At 50.0% G+C, this 13,833-nt stretch overlaps 1 protein-coding gene across 5 annotated transcripts in view; it reads right to left on the reverse strand.

Annotated features, from left to right (window-relative positions):
• Window positions 1-565: 565 nt before the first annotated feature.
• Window positions 566-13,833, reverse strand: part of LOC146833937 (uncharacterized) — a 220,052-nt gene continuing 206,784 nt past the window's right edge. For all 5 annotated transcript variants that reach the window (XM_085600107.1, XM_085600108.1, XM_085600106.1 and 2 more), the window contains 2 exons: window positions 3,218-3,488; window positions 566-2,455 (listed from right to left, as the gene is read on the reverse strand). In XM_085600107.1, the coding sequence (XP_085456233.1) occupies window positions 1,863-2,455; window positions 3,218-3,464 (840 nt within the window). In that variant the 5' untranslated portion in view covers window positions 3,465-3,488 and the 3' untranslated portion in view covers window positions 566-1,862. The remainder of the gene's footprint in view (window positions 2,456-3,217; window positions 3,489-13,833) is intronic.

Here is a 13,833-nt window from a genome sequence, read left to right on the forward strand (position 1 = left end):
GAACAATCAAAACAACAGGCACACAACTCCTGGGTGACACATGTGTGTAGTTGACATTGTATAGGCATGCACCCATCAACACTCCTCACAAACTCACCCCTTTCACACTGCACACTACCTGGCCATCCAAGAGCACACATGGAAAGTAAGCCATGGGACTAGGGTGACTGGCCATCACAAAATGACCACACACATACACCACTGGGCACACATATAGGAAGAACACACACATGATGACCCTGGACAGCCTGCCTGCAATACTGTGTGCAGAAACCCACCCTGTGCTGGCAGTGCCCCCCAACCTGACATGTGTACAATAGAGCCAATATGAACTAATCAAGTAAATGACTACTGCTAACCATTCGAAATTGACACCATTACCACCACAAGTATCTGGGCCAAGAAGAACTGAAGACCCTGTCACCCCTGAAAAAAAGAGAGCAAGTGAGCCCAAACATTGACCATGTTGAAGTGCCACACAGACCATGTGGCACAGTAAACCATTTACACACAGTAAAATAACTTTATTCAGTAAGGATACTGACAAAATAGACAACGGGAGCAACTGTCTTTATTCACAAATTGCACAGATAGGCACCATGAGAAGAGAAGAGTAAGGCACAAAATGCAGAGCATGTCCATGAGAAGCTGCACAGGCAAGGGGGCAAGGGCAAAACAGCAGTGAACAACAAGGCCAGTGGCCAGGGCAGAGTGCAGAGCATGTCCATGAGAAGCTGCACAGGCAAGGGCAAAACAACAAGGCCAGTGGCCAGGGCAGAGTGCAGAGCATGTCAATGAGAAGCTGCACAGGCAAGGGAAAAACAACAGTGAACAACAAGGCCAGTGGCCAGGGAAGAGTGCAGAGTATGTCCATGAGAAGCTGCACAGGGTAGGGTCCAACACAGCAGTGAACGGCAAGGCCAGTGGGCATGACAAACTGCAGACTGAGTCCATGAGAAGCTGCACAGGGAATGTGTGCGACTGTACCTTTCCATGGTCAGCAACACAGTCAGGGGGCAACAATGTGCAGTACAGGCCCACCTGTGTGAGACACAGGTGAGTGAGGGTGACTACCACTCAGATTTGGCTGTCAGGTGGACTGGGAGCTGGCTGTGTCTCGGGGACTGTCGGGGCACTTAAAGGGGGGAAGAGCGGAACAGCTGAGGTAGAGCTATCAGTGGCTTGGCAAGCTGGAGGGCTGTTTGTACCAGGTGGTGTAGTGGCACATAGAGGTGGAGTCATGCAGACGAGAGTCACAGTGTGGCTGGGAGATTGTGGAGGGGTGCCCTTCCACGTCTTGGGGATCCTAAATGGCTTGTCTGACTTGGGATCAATGAGAATTGGTGTGGGCACAACAGGCACACACACCACCACTGCTGCAGCAGGTGCAGGCGCTGGCAGTCCCTCTGGTGATGTGCTGGACCAGCGGAATGCTTTGCCTTGCTTCACCTCTGCACCCCCTTCCCCTGTTTACTAGGTGTTACCCCTACAGTGCCCTCCGGCCCCTGCTTCACTGGGCTTGGAATGAGAGTCGAGGTGGTTGGTGATACTGCCTTTGAGCCCTTCCTAGGTGTACCCTTGGCATGCACCACCTCCTTGGTGGGCACAGACACTGTACGAATATCTTTGCGCAATGCTTTAGGGGCAGGAGAGTCCTTGGATGGGGATACCACTGAGGCATGTGTGCCTGAGGTCTGCTGCTTTGCTAATTGTCCACTGCGCTCTGGTGTGCCTTTGGTCTTCTGTGGGGATGCTGTCTGTGCACAGGACTGCTTGGGTTGCTGCTGCTATGTGCTCCGTGTACTGTATCGTGACTTTCATGTATGTGGACCGTGGTCACTATCGTCAGACGTGGCCAGTGCCTAGGGGGTGGACAAAGGGACTGGAGCTGGACTGTGAGAAAGAGCCTGTTGCAGGGCAGACGTCACTGTTGATGACAAAGCCTGGACTGTCCAGTGCAGGCTACCCACGTCGGAATGTATGCCCTCCATGAAAGCAACCACCTGGGCCAATTTCTTGTCGTGGTCAATGAAGGCATTTAGGAGAGCTGTCTGGCCTACACACAGCTGGCGGAAACGGTCCACAGACTCAACACTGATGGCAGCAGGGGGGACAGGGGCACGGGCAGCGGTGCCAGGGGTGAAGGACACACTTCCCCTCTTACTGAGGTGGACACGGGCAGCAGCAGAGTAAGTGGCTGGGAGGGTGGACAATGGCCGCTGTGTTGTGGAAGTCGATGCTGAGTCCCCGTTCCCTGTGCCCTCCAACATGGATGCATCCCCGCTGGCATCGGATGATGTGGTGCTTTGCGTCTTAGGCTGGGACTCCTCCAGCAGACTCCTGTCCCCCTCTAATACGCTGGTGACATCTGTGTCACTGGGCTCCTGGGCAGCTGTGGTACTAGTTTCACCCCCACTGGTGTCCATCTCCTGTCCCTCAGTAACCACAGGTGATGCTGCATGGGAGAGAGAGATGTAGGGTCAGGTTAGTTGCAAAAAGAGAACAAACATATGCAAGCAATGCATGACAAAAGTAGAGCAAATCTACATGTTGCACACCACCCTGTGCAATCACATCGTGCCAACTCACTACATAGACTCAAGCAGTGCGTGGAAACTGGAAACTCAGGCATGAGTGAGCCATGTGATGACCACACAGCACAACACCCTGCTTGTTGCTCTGTTCAAACAGACACACAACTAGTTCTGAGCACACCTAGGGACATGATGGGGCACAGTACTTGTTGCCAATGACAGAACTGGATGGAACAGGAGGGAACAACACAAACTCAGACTACAACATGACAGTCCACGATGGACATTAGCCCATGCCACCCACCATGTCGTATATTGGGGACAATAGAATGCTGCACATTGCTGTAAGATGTCTAGCCCTCCCCAATATGGGTGCATGCAATGGACACATTGATGTAAGCACAGTCAGATTGGGCACACTGCCGTTCCCTTCCATGGGATTCCCAAGACTACACCAATGCAGAAGAAACCTGAAGAGCACAACTCAGAATGTAATGTGAAGGCACAGCATCCAAATCAACTTTGCAAGTACAGGTAGGGCAAATGCATGCCACAGGCACCCAGGCCAGCAGCCACTTACATGCCACAGCATCACACTACCAACATCACAGAGGCCAGCGCTGGCACAGGCTCTGTACACATGCAGCCACTCCCAGCCAAAGTCAGACTCCCCAAATGCTCACCCCTGGCTTGCTGCTGATGCTCCTTCAAACGTGCATCAAGCTCAGTCTGTGTCACCGCCAAGATGCGCCCCATTAGTGGTGTCATGCTGTGCCGTGCCAGACGTCCATTGCGAGGAAGCAGCCCCAGGGTCATTTCCGCCACATTCTTTGCCAGCCGGCTGATTTCGTCCCATCTCTTGTGGCAGTGGGTGCGCCATCGATTTGAGACCCCCAGGGCTCGCACCTTCGCTGCAATGGCCTTCCACATGGCCTTACGCTGGTGTACCTTGAGCTGCAGGCATGGGAGACAAGAGGGAGAAATGATCAGGGACACAGTGCCATGTACCGACATCTATCAGTATGGCAGCAAGATACAACATCATCACATATCCAACAATAGGTCAATCAGAGACTATAGTACAGCCCACATGGGACCCCTGCATGGGAAAAGCTGATGTTAAAGCATGCAGGTGTAAGGGGGAACACAGTCCCTGCACATCTCACACACAAGCAGGATGCCAGCACTGAAACACCCATATAGCCTGCCCACATCTCCAGTCCATTGTTTGCTTGAGCAACACATACATCACATGCCAACCTGTGTTTGTGGGTGGACTCACTGTGTCCAAGACTGTGCAGCCACCTATGTCCCTGTCTTGTGAATATTTGAATGTGTGATGGTGGTCACATGGATGGATATGATATCACAAATCCAATATGTCAATCACAAGGGCAGTTGTGTGCAAACCACAGTGCTGAGATGGACCATAGCTGGAGTGCTATGTGACAAGACTGATGTCATACTCTGTAAGTTGAATGAGTTGTCCTTGTCTTTGTAGGTGGGGACTGTGCAGGCCAGCTGGGCTCACACTGAGATGGACTACAGGGGTACACACAACCATCCAGCCAAGCAATCACTGTCCTGACTACAGCATGAACAACCTTCTGTGTCACTGTATGGCTGACGACACAACACAGGTCACGCATACATACATGTGCAGGGAGGGAAAGCTGTGTAATTGTGTACACCCACTTCCCACTGGAGACAACATGTCAGGCAGTGCATGACACTACCCCACACTCTCAGGCACATACTGCATCAGTCCACTACATGTGTGCCCCCCTGCCCTACCACACCACTGTTGAAGACTTATCACAACATTTGAGGCACCATATAGCCTTGGGTACTGTGTGAGCACCTCGTCCACCAGGACCTCGAGCGCCTCGCTTGTGAAGGGACTGGCAAGGATCTTCTCTGCCCTTGCCATCACTGTGGACATGAGACAACAGCAGGGGATTTTGGTGGCGAGGGTTCCCAGGCAGCAGTCCCTGGAGGCAGCAGCAGGTGAGGGGTCTCAGGCAGCAGTCCCTAGAGGCAGCAGCAGGTGAGGGGTCTCAGGCAGCAGTCCCCGGAGGCAGCAGCAGGTGAGGGGTCTCAGGCAGCAGGCTCTGTGAGCAGTGGCAATGTGAGGCTCACTCCCACATATATAGCTCCCTGGGGTCGTTTCAAAGGTGCCAGGCTGCAGCAATTGGTGGTCCAGTTCTGCCTCTTTCAAATGCATCCAATGACCGTCTCCGTGGTGGTGGAACACACCTACCGCGATCTTCAAAATTACATTATGTCACCACAATCATGGCTCCTATTGGCTGTAAGGGCATGCTCCATGGCGATGATACAACGCTGGGGCCCAGGGTGCGCTACCGTGATGGTGCATCTTTCAAATGCATCCAATGACCGCCTCCGCGGTGGCAGAGCACGCCTACCGCGATCTTCAAAATTGTATTATGTCACCACAATCATGGCTCCCATTGGCTGTAAGGGCATGCTCCATGGCGGTGATACAACGCTGGGGCCTGGGGTGCGCTACCGCGATGGTGCATCTTTCAACTGCATCCAATGACCGCCTCCACTGTGGCGGAGCACGCCTACCGCGATCTTCAAAATTGCATTATGTCACCACAATCATGGCTCCCATTGGCTGTAAGGGCATGCTCCATGGCGGTGATACACCGCTGAGGCCCGGGGTGTGCTACCGCGATGGTGCATCTTTCAAATGCATCCAATGACCGCCTCCACTGTGGCGGAGCACGCCTACCGCGATCTTCAAAATTGCATTATGTCACCACAATCATGGCTCCTATTGGCTGTAAGGGCATGCTCCATGGCGGTGATACACCGCTGAGGCCCGGGGTGTGCTACCGCGATGGTGCATCTTTCAAATGCATCCAATTACCCCCTCCGTGGTGGCAGAGCACGCCCACCGTGATCTTCAAAATTGCATTATGTCACTACAATCATGGCTCCCATTGGCTGTAAAGGCATGCTCCATGGCGTAAATACAACGCTGGGGCCTGGGGTGCGCTACCACGATGGTGCATCTTTCAAATGCATCCAATGACCGCCTCCGCGGTGGCAGAGCACGCCTACAGCGATCTTCAAAATTGCATTATGTCACGACAATCATGTCTCCCATTGGTTGTAAGGGCATGCTCCATGGCGGTGATACAACGCTGGGGCCCGGTGTGCGCTACCGCGATGGTGCATCTTTCAAATCCAGCCAATGTCCGCCTCCGCGGTGGCGGAGCACGCCTACCGCGATCTTAAAATTGCATCACGCCACCGCTATCGAGCTCCGCATTGGCTCTAGGGCGAGCTCCATGGCGATGAAACACCGCAGGGGCCCAGTGTGCACTACCGCGATTTTAGTGGAGTACCATGCCAACCGCCATTTCCACATGTCTCCATGCCTATGACTACCGCACTTGTGTGAATGGGGGTGCTGGTGACACATCGCCGGTGCCAGGCGGTAGCTACCGTGATATGGGTGCCATGCATTGACACGAGTCACCGCCATTCTGGCGGTGGAACATGCCAACCGCCATTTCCACATGTCTCCAATCCTATGACTACCGTACTTGTGTGAATGGGGGTGCTGGTGACACACCGCCAGTGCCAGGCGGTAGCTAACGCGATATGGGTGCCATACAATGGCGATGGCCATCTGTCAAACATCAACAGTGCACAGTGCCAACATGTTCAATGGTACATCATTGTGCACACAATGCCAATGTTCAATTTAATCCACTGATTTAATTTAATTTAATTGTGGGTTTATATAGCGCTAGAATCGACTCCCGGAGGAGTATCTCCGCGCTTCGACCGCTGGGGAACCCGTCCTGGCTCACCCTGAGAGATGGTCCCTAATGGGTATCTCTAAGGTGCGACCAAGCATCCCCGGCGGTCTGGGGGGGGCCGTTGTGAAGATGAGGCAAGCTAATGACCAGAGTTGCCGAGTGTGGTCCCTGACTGGAGTAGGCACCAAGGCGAGAATTATCGAGCCCGCTGACCCTGGTCCATGACCCTGCCACGTCGGGAATCGAACCCTGGTCCCGGGCCATCTTCTGCTTACGGGTCTGCCGCCTCTAACCAGTGAGCCACACCTCTCCACACATGATGGCTACACATGCCATGTTTGTGTGTGTGTAACGTAGATTTGCATGTACCCACTCAAATCTCACTTAAGGATTTGATGTTGGTGTAGGCAGGCCAGTGTAATATTGGACTGTACAATGTGTACACATGTCAATGTGTCGAGGTCCAGTGACAATCACAGTAATGCTCGTCTCGATGAATGTTGATCTATTTAGCATTGCCTCTCATGTCTGCTCATAAACACATTCGTCATCCCAGCGCCAACTGTGGTCATTGTGTGGTGGATGTGTGCCAGGTTGTAATGACGCATTAAGGTGTGACCGGTACAGCAGCTAGGTCTGAGACAGTGGTTTTGATTAGTTACACATATGCTGGATGCTAGACTCCCAGGCGTGCACATGTGTACTGTGGCCATATCCCTATGTGCATTCACATTGGCAAAGGTGGTGTTTGAGGTACTTGTCTTGTTTAAGTTGACATGTGTGCCTTTTGTGTAGCTGAAGGTGTCTCTCCATGTAAGCTGGTCTGTTAGTCACCATAGATGTCAGTTATTGTTGTCGTTGTGTCATCCAGAACGTGATATGCTGTGCACATATCATGATGTATTGCATTGACATGTGTCCACTATCATCTCCAATAGGAGGAGGCCAAATTTGACTCGTCACTTGACGGTGCTGGAAGACATGGAGGATGTTGCGATCATACGGAAATGCCGCCTGGACAGAGCCACCCTGAAAGCCCTTTGTGATCTGTTGAAGCCCCACCTGCAGCCACGCAGGACATATCCAACAGCTTTCACCCCTACTTATAAGGTGATTGCAGCCCTGCATTTTTTTGCCACTGGATCGTTCCAGGAGACTGTGGCCAGTGCTGGTGGGATGTCACAACCGATGTTCAGCATGGTGCTGCGTGATGTACTGCCGCCATGATGCTACACAAGGACAGATACATCCATTTCCCCAGGGGTACTGAATTTCCAGCTGTGAAGAAAGACTTCTATCCCCTTGGACACATCCCCAATGTTGTTGGGGCCATTGATTGCACCCATGGCACTTTTTTGCCACCACAGGCAAGTGAGCACATTTACCGCAATCGCAAGCATTACCAATCCATCAATGTGCAGGTGGTGTGCCTGGCAGATATGACTATCTCGCAGGTGTGTGCCAAATTCCCAGGCTCGGCCCACGACTCCTACATCCTGCGGAACAGCATAGTGCCCCAGCTGATGGCTAATCTTCTTCCAGAGCGTGCATGCATTGTGGGTGAGTATGCCCAGTCGTGTGGCGTGCTGTGTGTGTGACCTGCTGCTCTGAGCCTCTGCGACGTTGCAATGTCTATTTGTGTTTGTCATACCTAGGTGACGCTGCATATTCCAACCGTCCCTGGTTGCTGAGCCCACTGCGGAATCCCAGGTCCCCGGTTGAAGCCCGCTACAATGAGGCCCATGGGAGGACACGTCGTGTGGTGGAGCGTACTTTTGGCCTGCTCAAGTCACGTTTCAGGTGCCTGGACAAGACCGGAGGTGCACTGGCATACTCGCCCGGAAAGGTGTGTCAGATTGTTGTGGCATGCTGCATGCTCCACAACCGATCCATTCGCAAGCAGATTCCCCTGCTCCTGGATGATGGTGAGGACCCAAGGCCCCAGCCTGCAAACCAAGCCGTGTCCAGTGATGAGGACAGTGGAGAGGAGGAAGGTGTTGACCTGCGTGAACAGCTCATCACCCGCTACTTCACTTGACGGTGGGTGTCAATGTGCAACATACCCATTGTCTGCTGATATTGCTGTTGTCGTGAAGGGGCATGTGAGAATTGTAGCATCAGCCAGTTGTAGACTCAGTGGTGGTTGGAAATGTTTCTAGGGCATGTCATTTGGGATCATCAACGGGACGTGTATGTCTACACTTGGTGGCCATTGTGACATGTGCATGTTGGGTTATCCTGGTGTTAGGGCTTGTGTGATGTCCGTGATGCCACACCCAGACCAGTGACAGTTGTTCTGTTGTGTCTCCCTAGGTGCCTTTGACTTCTGGTTGCCTACATTCGGCCCATGATCCAGGTACATTGTGATCATGTTGAAGACTGTACACCCTGCAATAAAGATGGAGCAGACACAACAACATGTGTGTGAGGATATTTTATTTACTATTGTGAGATGCAAGGGGGGTGTACATTTCCATTGGGGGGAGCAGTGAGTTGACAGTCGTGGTCGATGAGATAGTCGAGTAGTTACCACATTGCTGTGGTGACCCAGTCCAATAGACGGATGCCATTCACAAGGCAGTGTGGGGAAGGACAGTCCAAAGAGTCAATGCAGTGGTGGAGAGGGTTGCTATCATAGCTGGCTCCGTGATTGGCGTCAGGCAGGTACTTGGCCTCCAGATACTCCCAGGGCCTTCTTGGGACGGCCCCTTCATTGTTTTGCAGGGGGGGGCCTGCTGCAGGGCCAGTGGGGTCTGAGGACTCACCCCTCTCTGTGGGCATAGGGGGGGATGGTGAACTGTCATTATGCAGCCCACCAGAGGGAGGTGAAGGTGTTGTCTGTGGTGCATGCCTTTCCCTCAGTACCGCCACTTGTTGGCCCAAGAGGTCCACGATTTGTCCCATGTGGGTGTCGAGGGACCTCATCAGCAGGATGATCTCGTGCAACAGATCGTCCGACCGGCCCATTCGTCCCTGGGCCTGTTTGTATGCACTGAGGACTCTGGTGATGTGAATGAATGAATGAATGAATGAAAAAGAATTTGTAATCGCGCTACTAAGCCCGAAGGCATCAAGGCGCCTAACCAAAAAAATTCATAAGAAGACTGATCCAAGCTAAGGGTAGGCCCTGGCAAATAGCCACGTCTTAAGGGCCTTCCTAAAGGCTTGCGTGGAGGGAAGAGATTTAATTTCCCCTGGCAGCATATTCCACAGCCTGGGGCTAAAGATGAAAAAGCTCTGCCAGCCCATTTGGCTTTACGAACTCGGGGAACTGATAGCAGAAATTTGTTGGCCGAACGGAGATTTCTAGAGGGTGTGTAAGGGGCCAACAAATCCCTTAAGCCTCCAGACCTATTTGTGGCCAGAGCCCCATATGTCAGACTCAGGGACTTAAAAGAGATCCTGGCCTCAATTGGGAGCCAATGCAAGGACCTTCTGGCAGCCTGCGCAGAAGCCCGTTTGGGCAAGTCCAATACAAACCTGGCCGCAACATTCTGCACTATTTGTAGTCATGTTAGCAAGCCCTTGTTTATGCCTAAGTAAAGGGCATTACAATAATCCAATCTGGAGCCTATCATTGCCAAGACGATCTGTTTTCTTGCTTGAGGAGATAGACAATGTCTACTCCTCCGTAGGATGTTTATTAGGCCCCAGCAAGTGGAGATAGTTCTCTTAACTTGTTGGTCCATCCCCAAGTTCGGGTCAATCATGACTCCTAAATTTCTAGCCAGGGTCGTAGGGGTCGGGCACATCCCCAACGAGATAGGCCACCACTCCGCCGACCAGAAGTCCTCCTTTCCTCCAAACACCAGAATCTCTGTCTTTTCGCCATTGAGCTTCAAGGAATTACAGGTCATCCATTGAGCAATGGCTTCCATGCAATTTCTAAGATTGGAAGCCACAAGAGTGTCAGGTTGGGCGAAAGACAGAAGAATCTGTGTGTCGTCGGCATAGGAGATTACCTCCATCCCACACGATCTAATAAGCCTGGCAAGTGGGGTCATATAGATGTTAAAGAGGGTCGGACTTAATGCCGACCCCTAAGGAACCCCACAAATCACAGGATGGGATGGAGACAAAAACTCCCCCAACTTTACTCTCTGCTCCCTCTGGTTAAGGAAAGAGGCCAGCAAACTAAGTGCGGGCCCCTCAACCCCTATCTCTCTCAGCCTGGCTGTTAAGACTGAGGGAGACAGGGTGTCAAACGCAGCCGAGAGATCCAGCAGGATAAGGAGAGTAGTCTGACCCTTATCTACTCTGGTGCGGATGTTATCAAGCACAATAGTCAGGGCAGACTCAGTACTATGTTCTCTCCTAAATCCGTGCTGCGAGTGATCTAGCCGACCAGAGGTTTCCAGAAAAGCTGCAAGGTGATGGTTGAGATGAATTTCCAACATCTTTGCAGGGGCTGGGAGCAGCGAAATGGGGCAGAAGTTTTTAAGAACCCCTGGGTCTAGCGTAGCCTTCTTTAACAGAGGTTTTACTAGCGCTTTCTTCCATTGAGGGGGGAAAATCCCATCCCTCATTGCCCTATTCATAATATCTAGTAAGGGGGGGAGAAAACACTCCTTACATTGTTTAAGAAGTTTCAAAGTATCAAAAAAGTCTAATGGGGCATACCCAAATAACCCTCCCACGCCTGGGTAAGGAACATCTAATAAGAATAAAGAAACTTGGCTAAGAGGGATCAATCTCTTGTTTATTTTTACTCAAGAAACAATCAATTTTCTCGGTAATTACTTATTTCTTATAAAAAACTGTATTCATCATTATTTATCAGGGACGAATATCTCTTGGTGGACATCAGAACACTTCAACACATAATATATACAAATTTGAACAGACATGAAACAAAACAAAAACCTCTATCTACAATTTCATTAAATCATATGAATACAAATACACATACACTTTATGTACACAGAAAATTATCAAATGTCAATTCCCCTAATCGTGGTTCCAAATCAATGTATACTTGTTATTTACAGTAATACATTTGGAGGAAATCCTTTTTGGCATCCGAGGTATTACTCCTCTCCTATTGTTTTATGTGTCTGCCAAACAAAATAATTCTTGGATCAACACAATCAGTGGATTCCTCCTACGTCAATATGTCGACGCGTTCGCGTTTCAGCCTCCAAATATTTGGCCTCTTCAGGACGGGGATAACAAACTATCTACAAAATGATGTGATAAAGTAAAAATAAATTAATAACAACAACTATTTATCTCAAGCTATCCCAGATTAGCCCATGCAGTGCTCGGAAGGACCACGCGTGAAGGACTCAGCGAAAACACAGGAACAAAACCTTAGTCCCAATCAATTTCAAATGTTATATTTCATTTCAAACCAGGCGGGGTGGCAACAGCAGGGATTCTAAGGAAGTAGGTGCAGGAAGAATAAGTTCTCAAATGGTTGTGATTACTACCTGGAGTGCGAAAGACCCACCACCACTGAAGTAGGCACTGCCAGATTGCTTTGTACCTGGTTAAAGTCCAGGCGGGTATCGCAGGAGCAGTTACGCAAAAACAAAGTCTTCTCAGCGTCTCAAATGTCTACTGCCTGGTTCTGGTCCGGGCGGACCTCTCATGTAGCGTTACGCAAACTCAATGTCTTTTCCACATCTAAAATGGAGTATACAATTAAAACCACTCGAGTTCAAAGTTACGATAGGTACGTGGGAGAAAGTCGTCTACCCTCATAGTGCACCTAGGGGAGGGAAAATAAGGATTACCTGGTCCATTGCCTCAGCATGTGGACGTCACCGTACGTCTGGTTCAAAACGTTAAGGGGTCGCTTAAAATTCTTCCACTCGATCCCCACTCACTCATCCACTAGGGGAAACAACAAAGACAGATCTAATTTCACTGTCTAATCCAATGCTCTCAATAACGATACACCAACAAGTTCTACTCGTACCCTGATATGTAGGTACGGCGCACTCATATCGAGTCATCTTAATAGATACATATATACTTAAAACGATGTCGCACTCGCGCTCTATGACAGTGACTAAAAACTATTCACGCGAAAATTACTAAAAATATGCTAACAAGCCTCCTCAGCACGTTACCAAACGGTGCAAATCATACACACTTACATGATACGGGAGGTAACGTACACGCCTCTTACTCCGCCGCTTCTGTTCCACCAAATGAAACCGCGCGGACGACCGCAAAGGTAGCTTGTTTATTAGCGTGTGCGTACGTAAACGCGCCACGGGCAGCATGCAGATTGTGCGAAAGGGAGAGAGGACTATTCTCCACCCAGAAGGTTACACGTCCAGTATACCGTATTCTACTTCAACGTGCTCTGGTCAGTTACATAGTTGAGCGGAATGGTGTATAAGTCAACATACGTAACCTGACAAGGGAACTTATTAAAACGCTGGGGGCAAAATATTGATACAAGAGAAATCCCTCTGTTGTAACCTATTAAAAATACCCACCTAGCCGTACTCAGAGTTATTTATACCGGAAAGCGTAACTCACACTTCGGTCATCTACATCCATAAAGCTAAATGGCATCAAGTGTCTCACTGAGAACGGGGAGGGTACATGGAAGGACCCACTCCCATTCCACCCTTAGATCATTCCGGGTCACTGCATGAGCCAACCAGCGGGCTTACATTCTCACCGTGTTTCGTAATCACTAACACGTCATATTCTTGCTGTTCAAACTAAATTAGCATCTTCCTACATCACACATGCCCTGCTTTACTAACTGGAAATCTTAGATCAAGGCCCATAGTTCATCTCTCTCGTTAAGGCCCTCTATCACAGTATGGTATCGTTCAATGAGGCGGGCTTCTATTCGGTTCAATTTCATCTCCAATTCTCCCTTGTTGTTTGCCTTAACTACAGCTAAAACAGTCCATTCAATATCGTTCTCATTATGACCTGCTTCGACATAGTGCTGTACCAGGGGTGCTCCCTGTGTTCTACACCTGATACGCGATTTATGTTGTAAAATTCGCGATTTTACCATCTGTGTCGTCTGCCCGATGTACATTTTCCCACACGGACAGGTTACCGCATATACCACATTTTTGGTATTGCAGTTGGAGAATGTTTGCATCACATGCTCTTTGTCGTTAATCTGCAGACTTTTGGTGTCAGTCGTATAGGCGCAGGCCACGCAGTTATTACAGCGATAGTGACCTGTTACAGCAGGTAAACCCAATAGGGATCTGGTGTCATTTTTCTGCATTGGCTCCCTCATGGCTCTCACAAGATATTGCCGCAAGTTTTTGCCTTTCTTGAAGGCGAAGAGTGGTTTGGGTATATTGAACTGTTCGATCAGCCTCCAATTTCTCTGAATGATTTTTTTAACTTTATTTGCTTTGGGATTAAATGTAAGTACACAAGTCATGCATTCCTTCTTATCGTTTTTTTTTGGTGTTAGTAAGTTTTCCCTCGGTGTAAACCAAGCCCTTTTTAAAGCAGCTCGTACTAAATTTTTAGGGTATCCTCTCGCGCATAATTTCTCCTGTAATTTATTA

Source organism: Triturus cristatus, chromosome 4_2 (assembly GCF_964204655.1).
Source record: "Triturus cristatus chromosome 4_2, aTriCri1.1, whole genome shotgun sequence".
Lineage (NCBI taxonomy): Eukaryota > Metazoa > Chordata > Amphibia > Caudata > Salamandridae > Triturus > Triturus cristatus.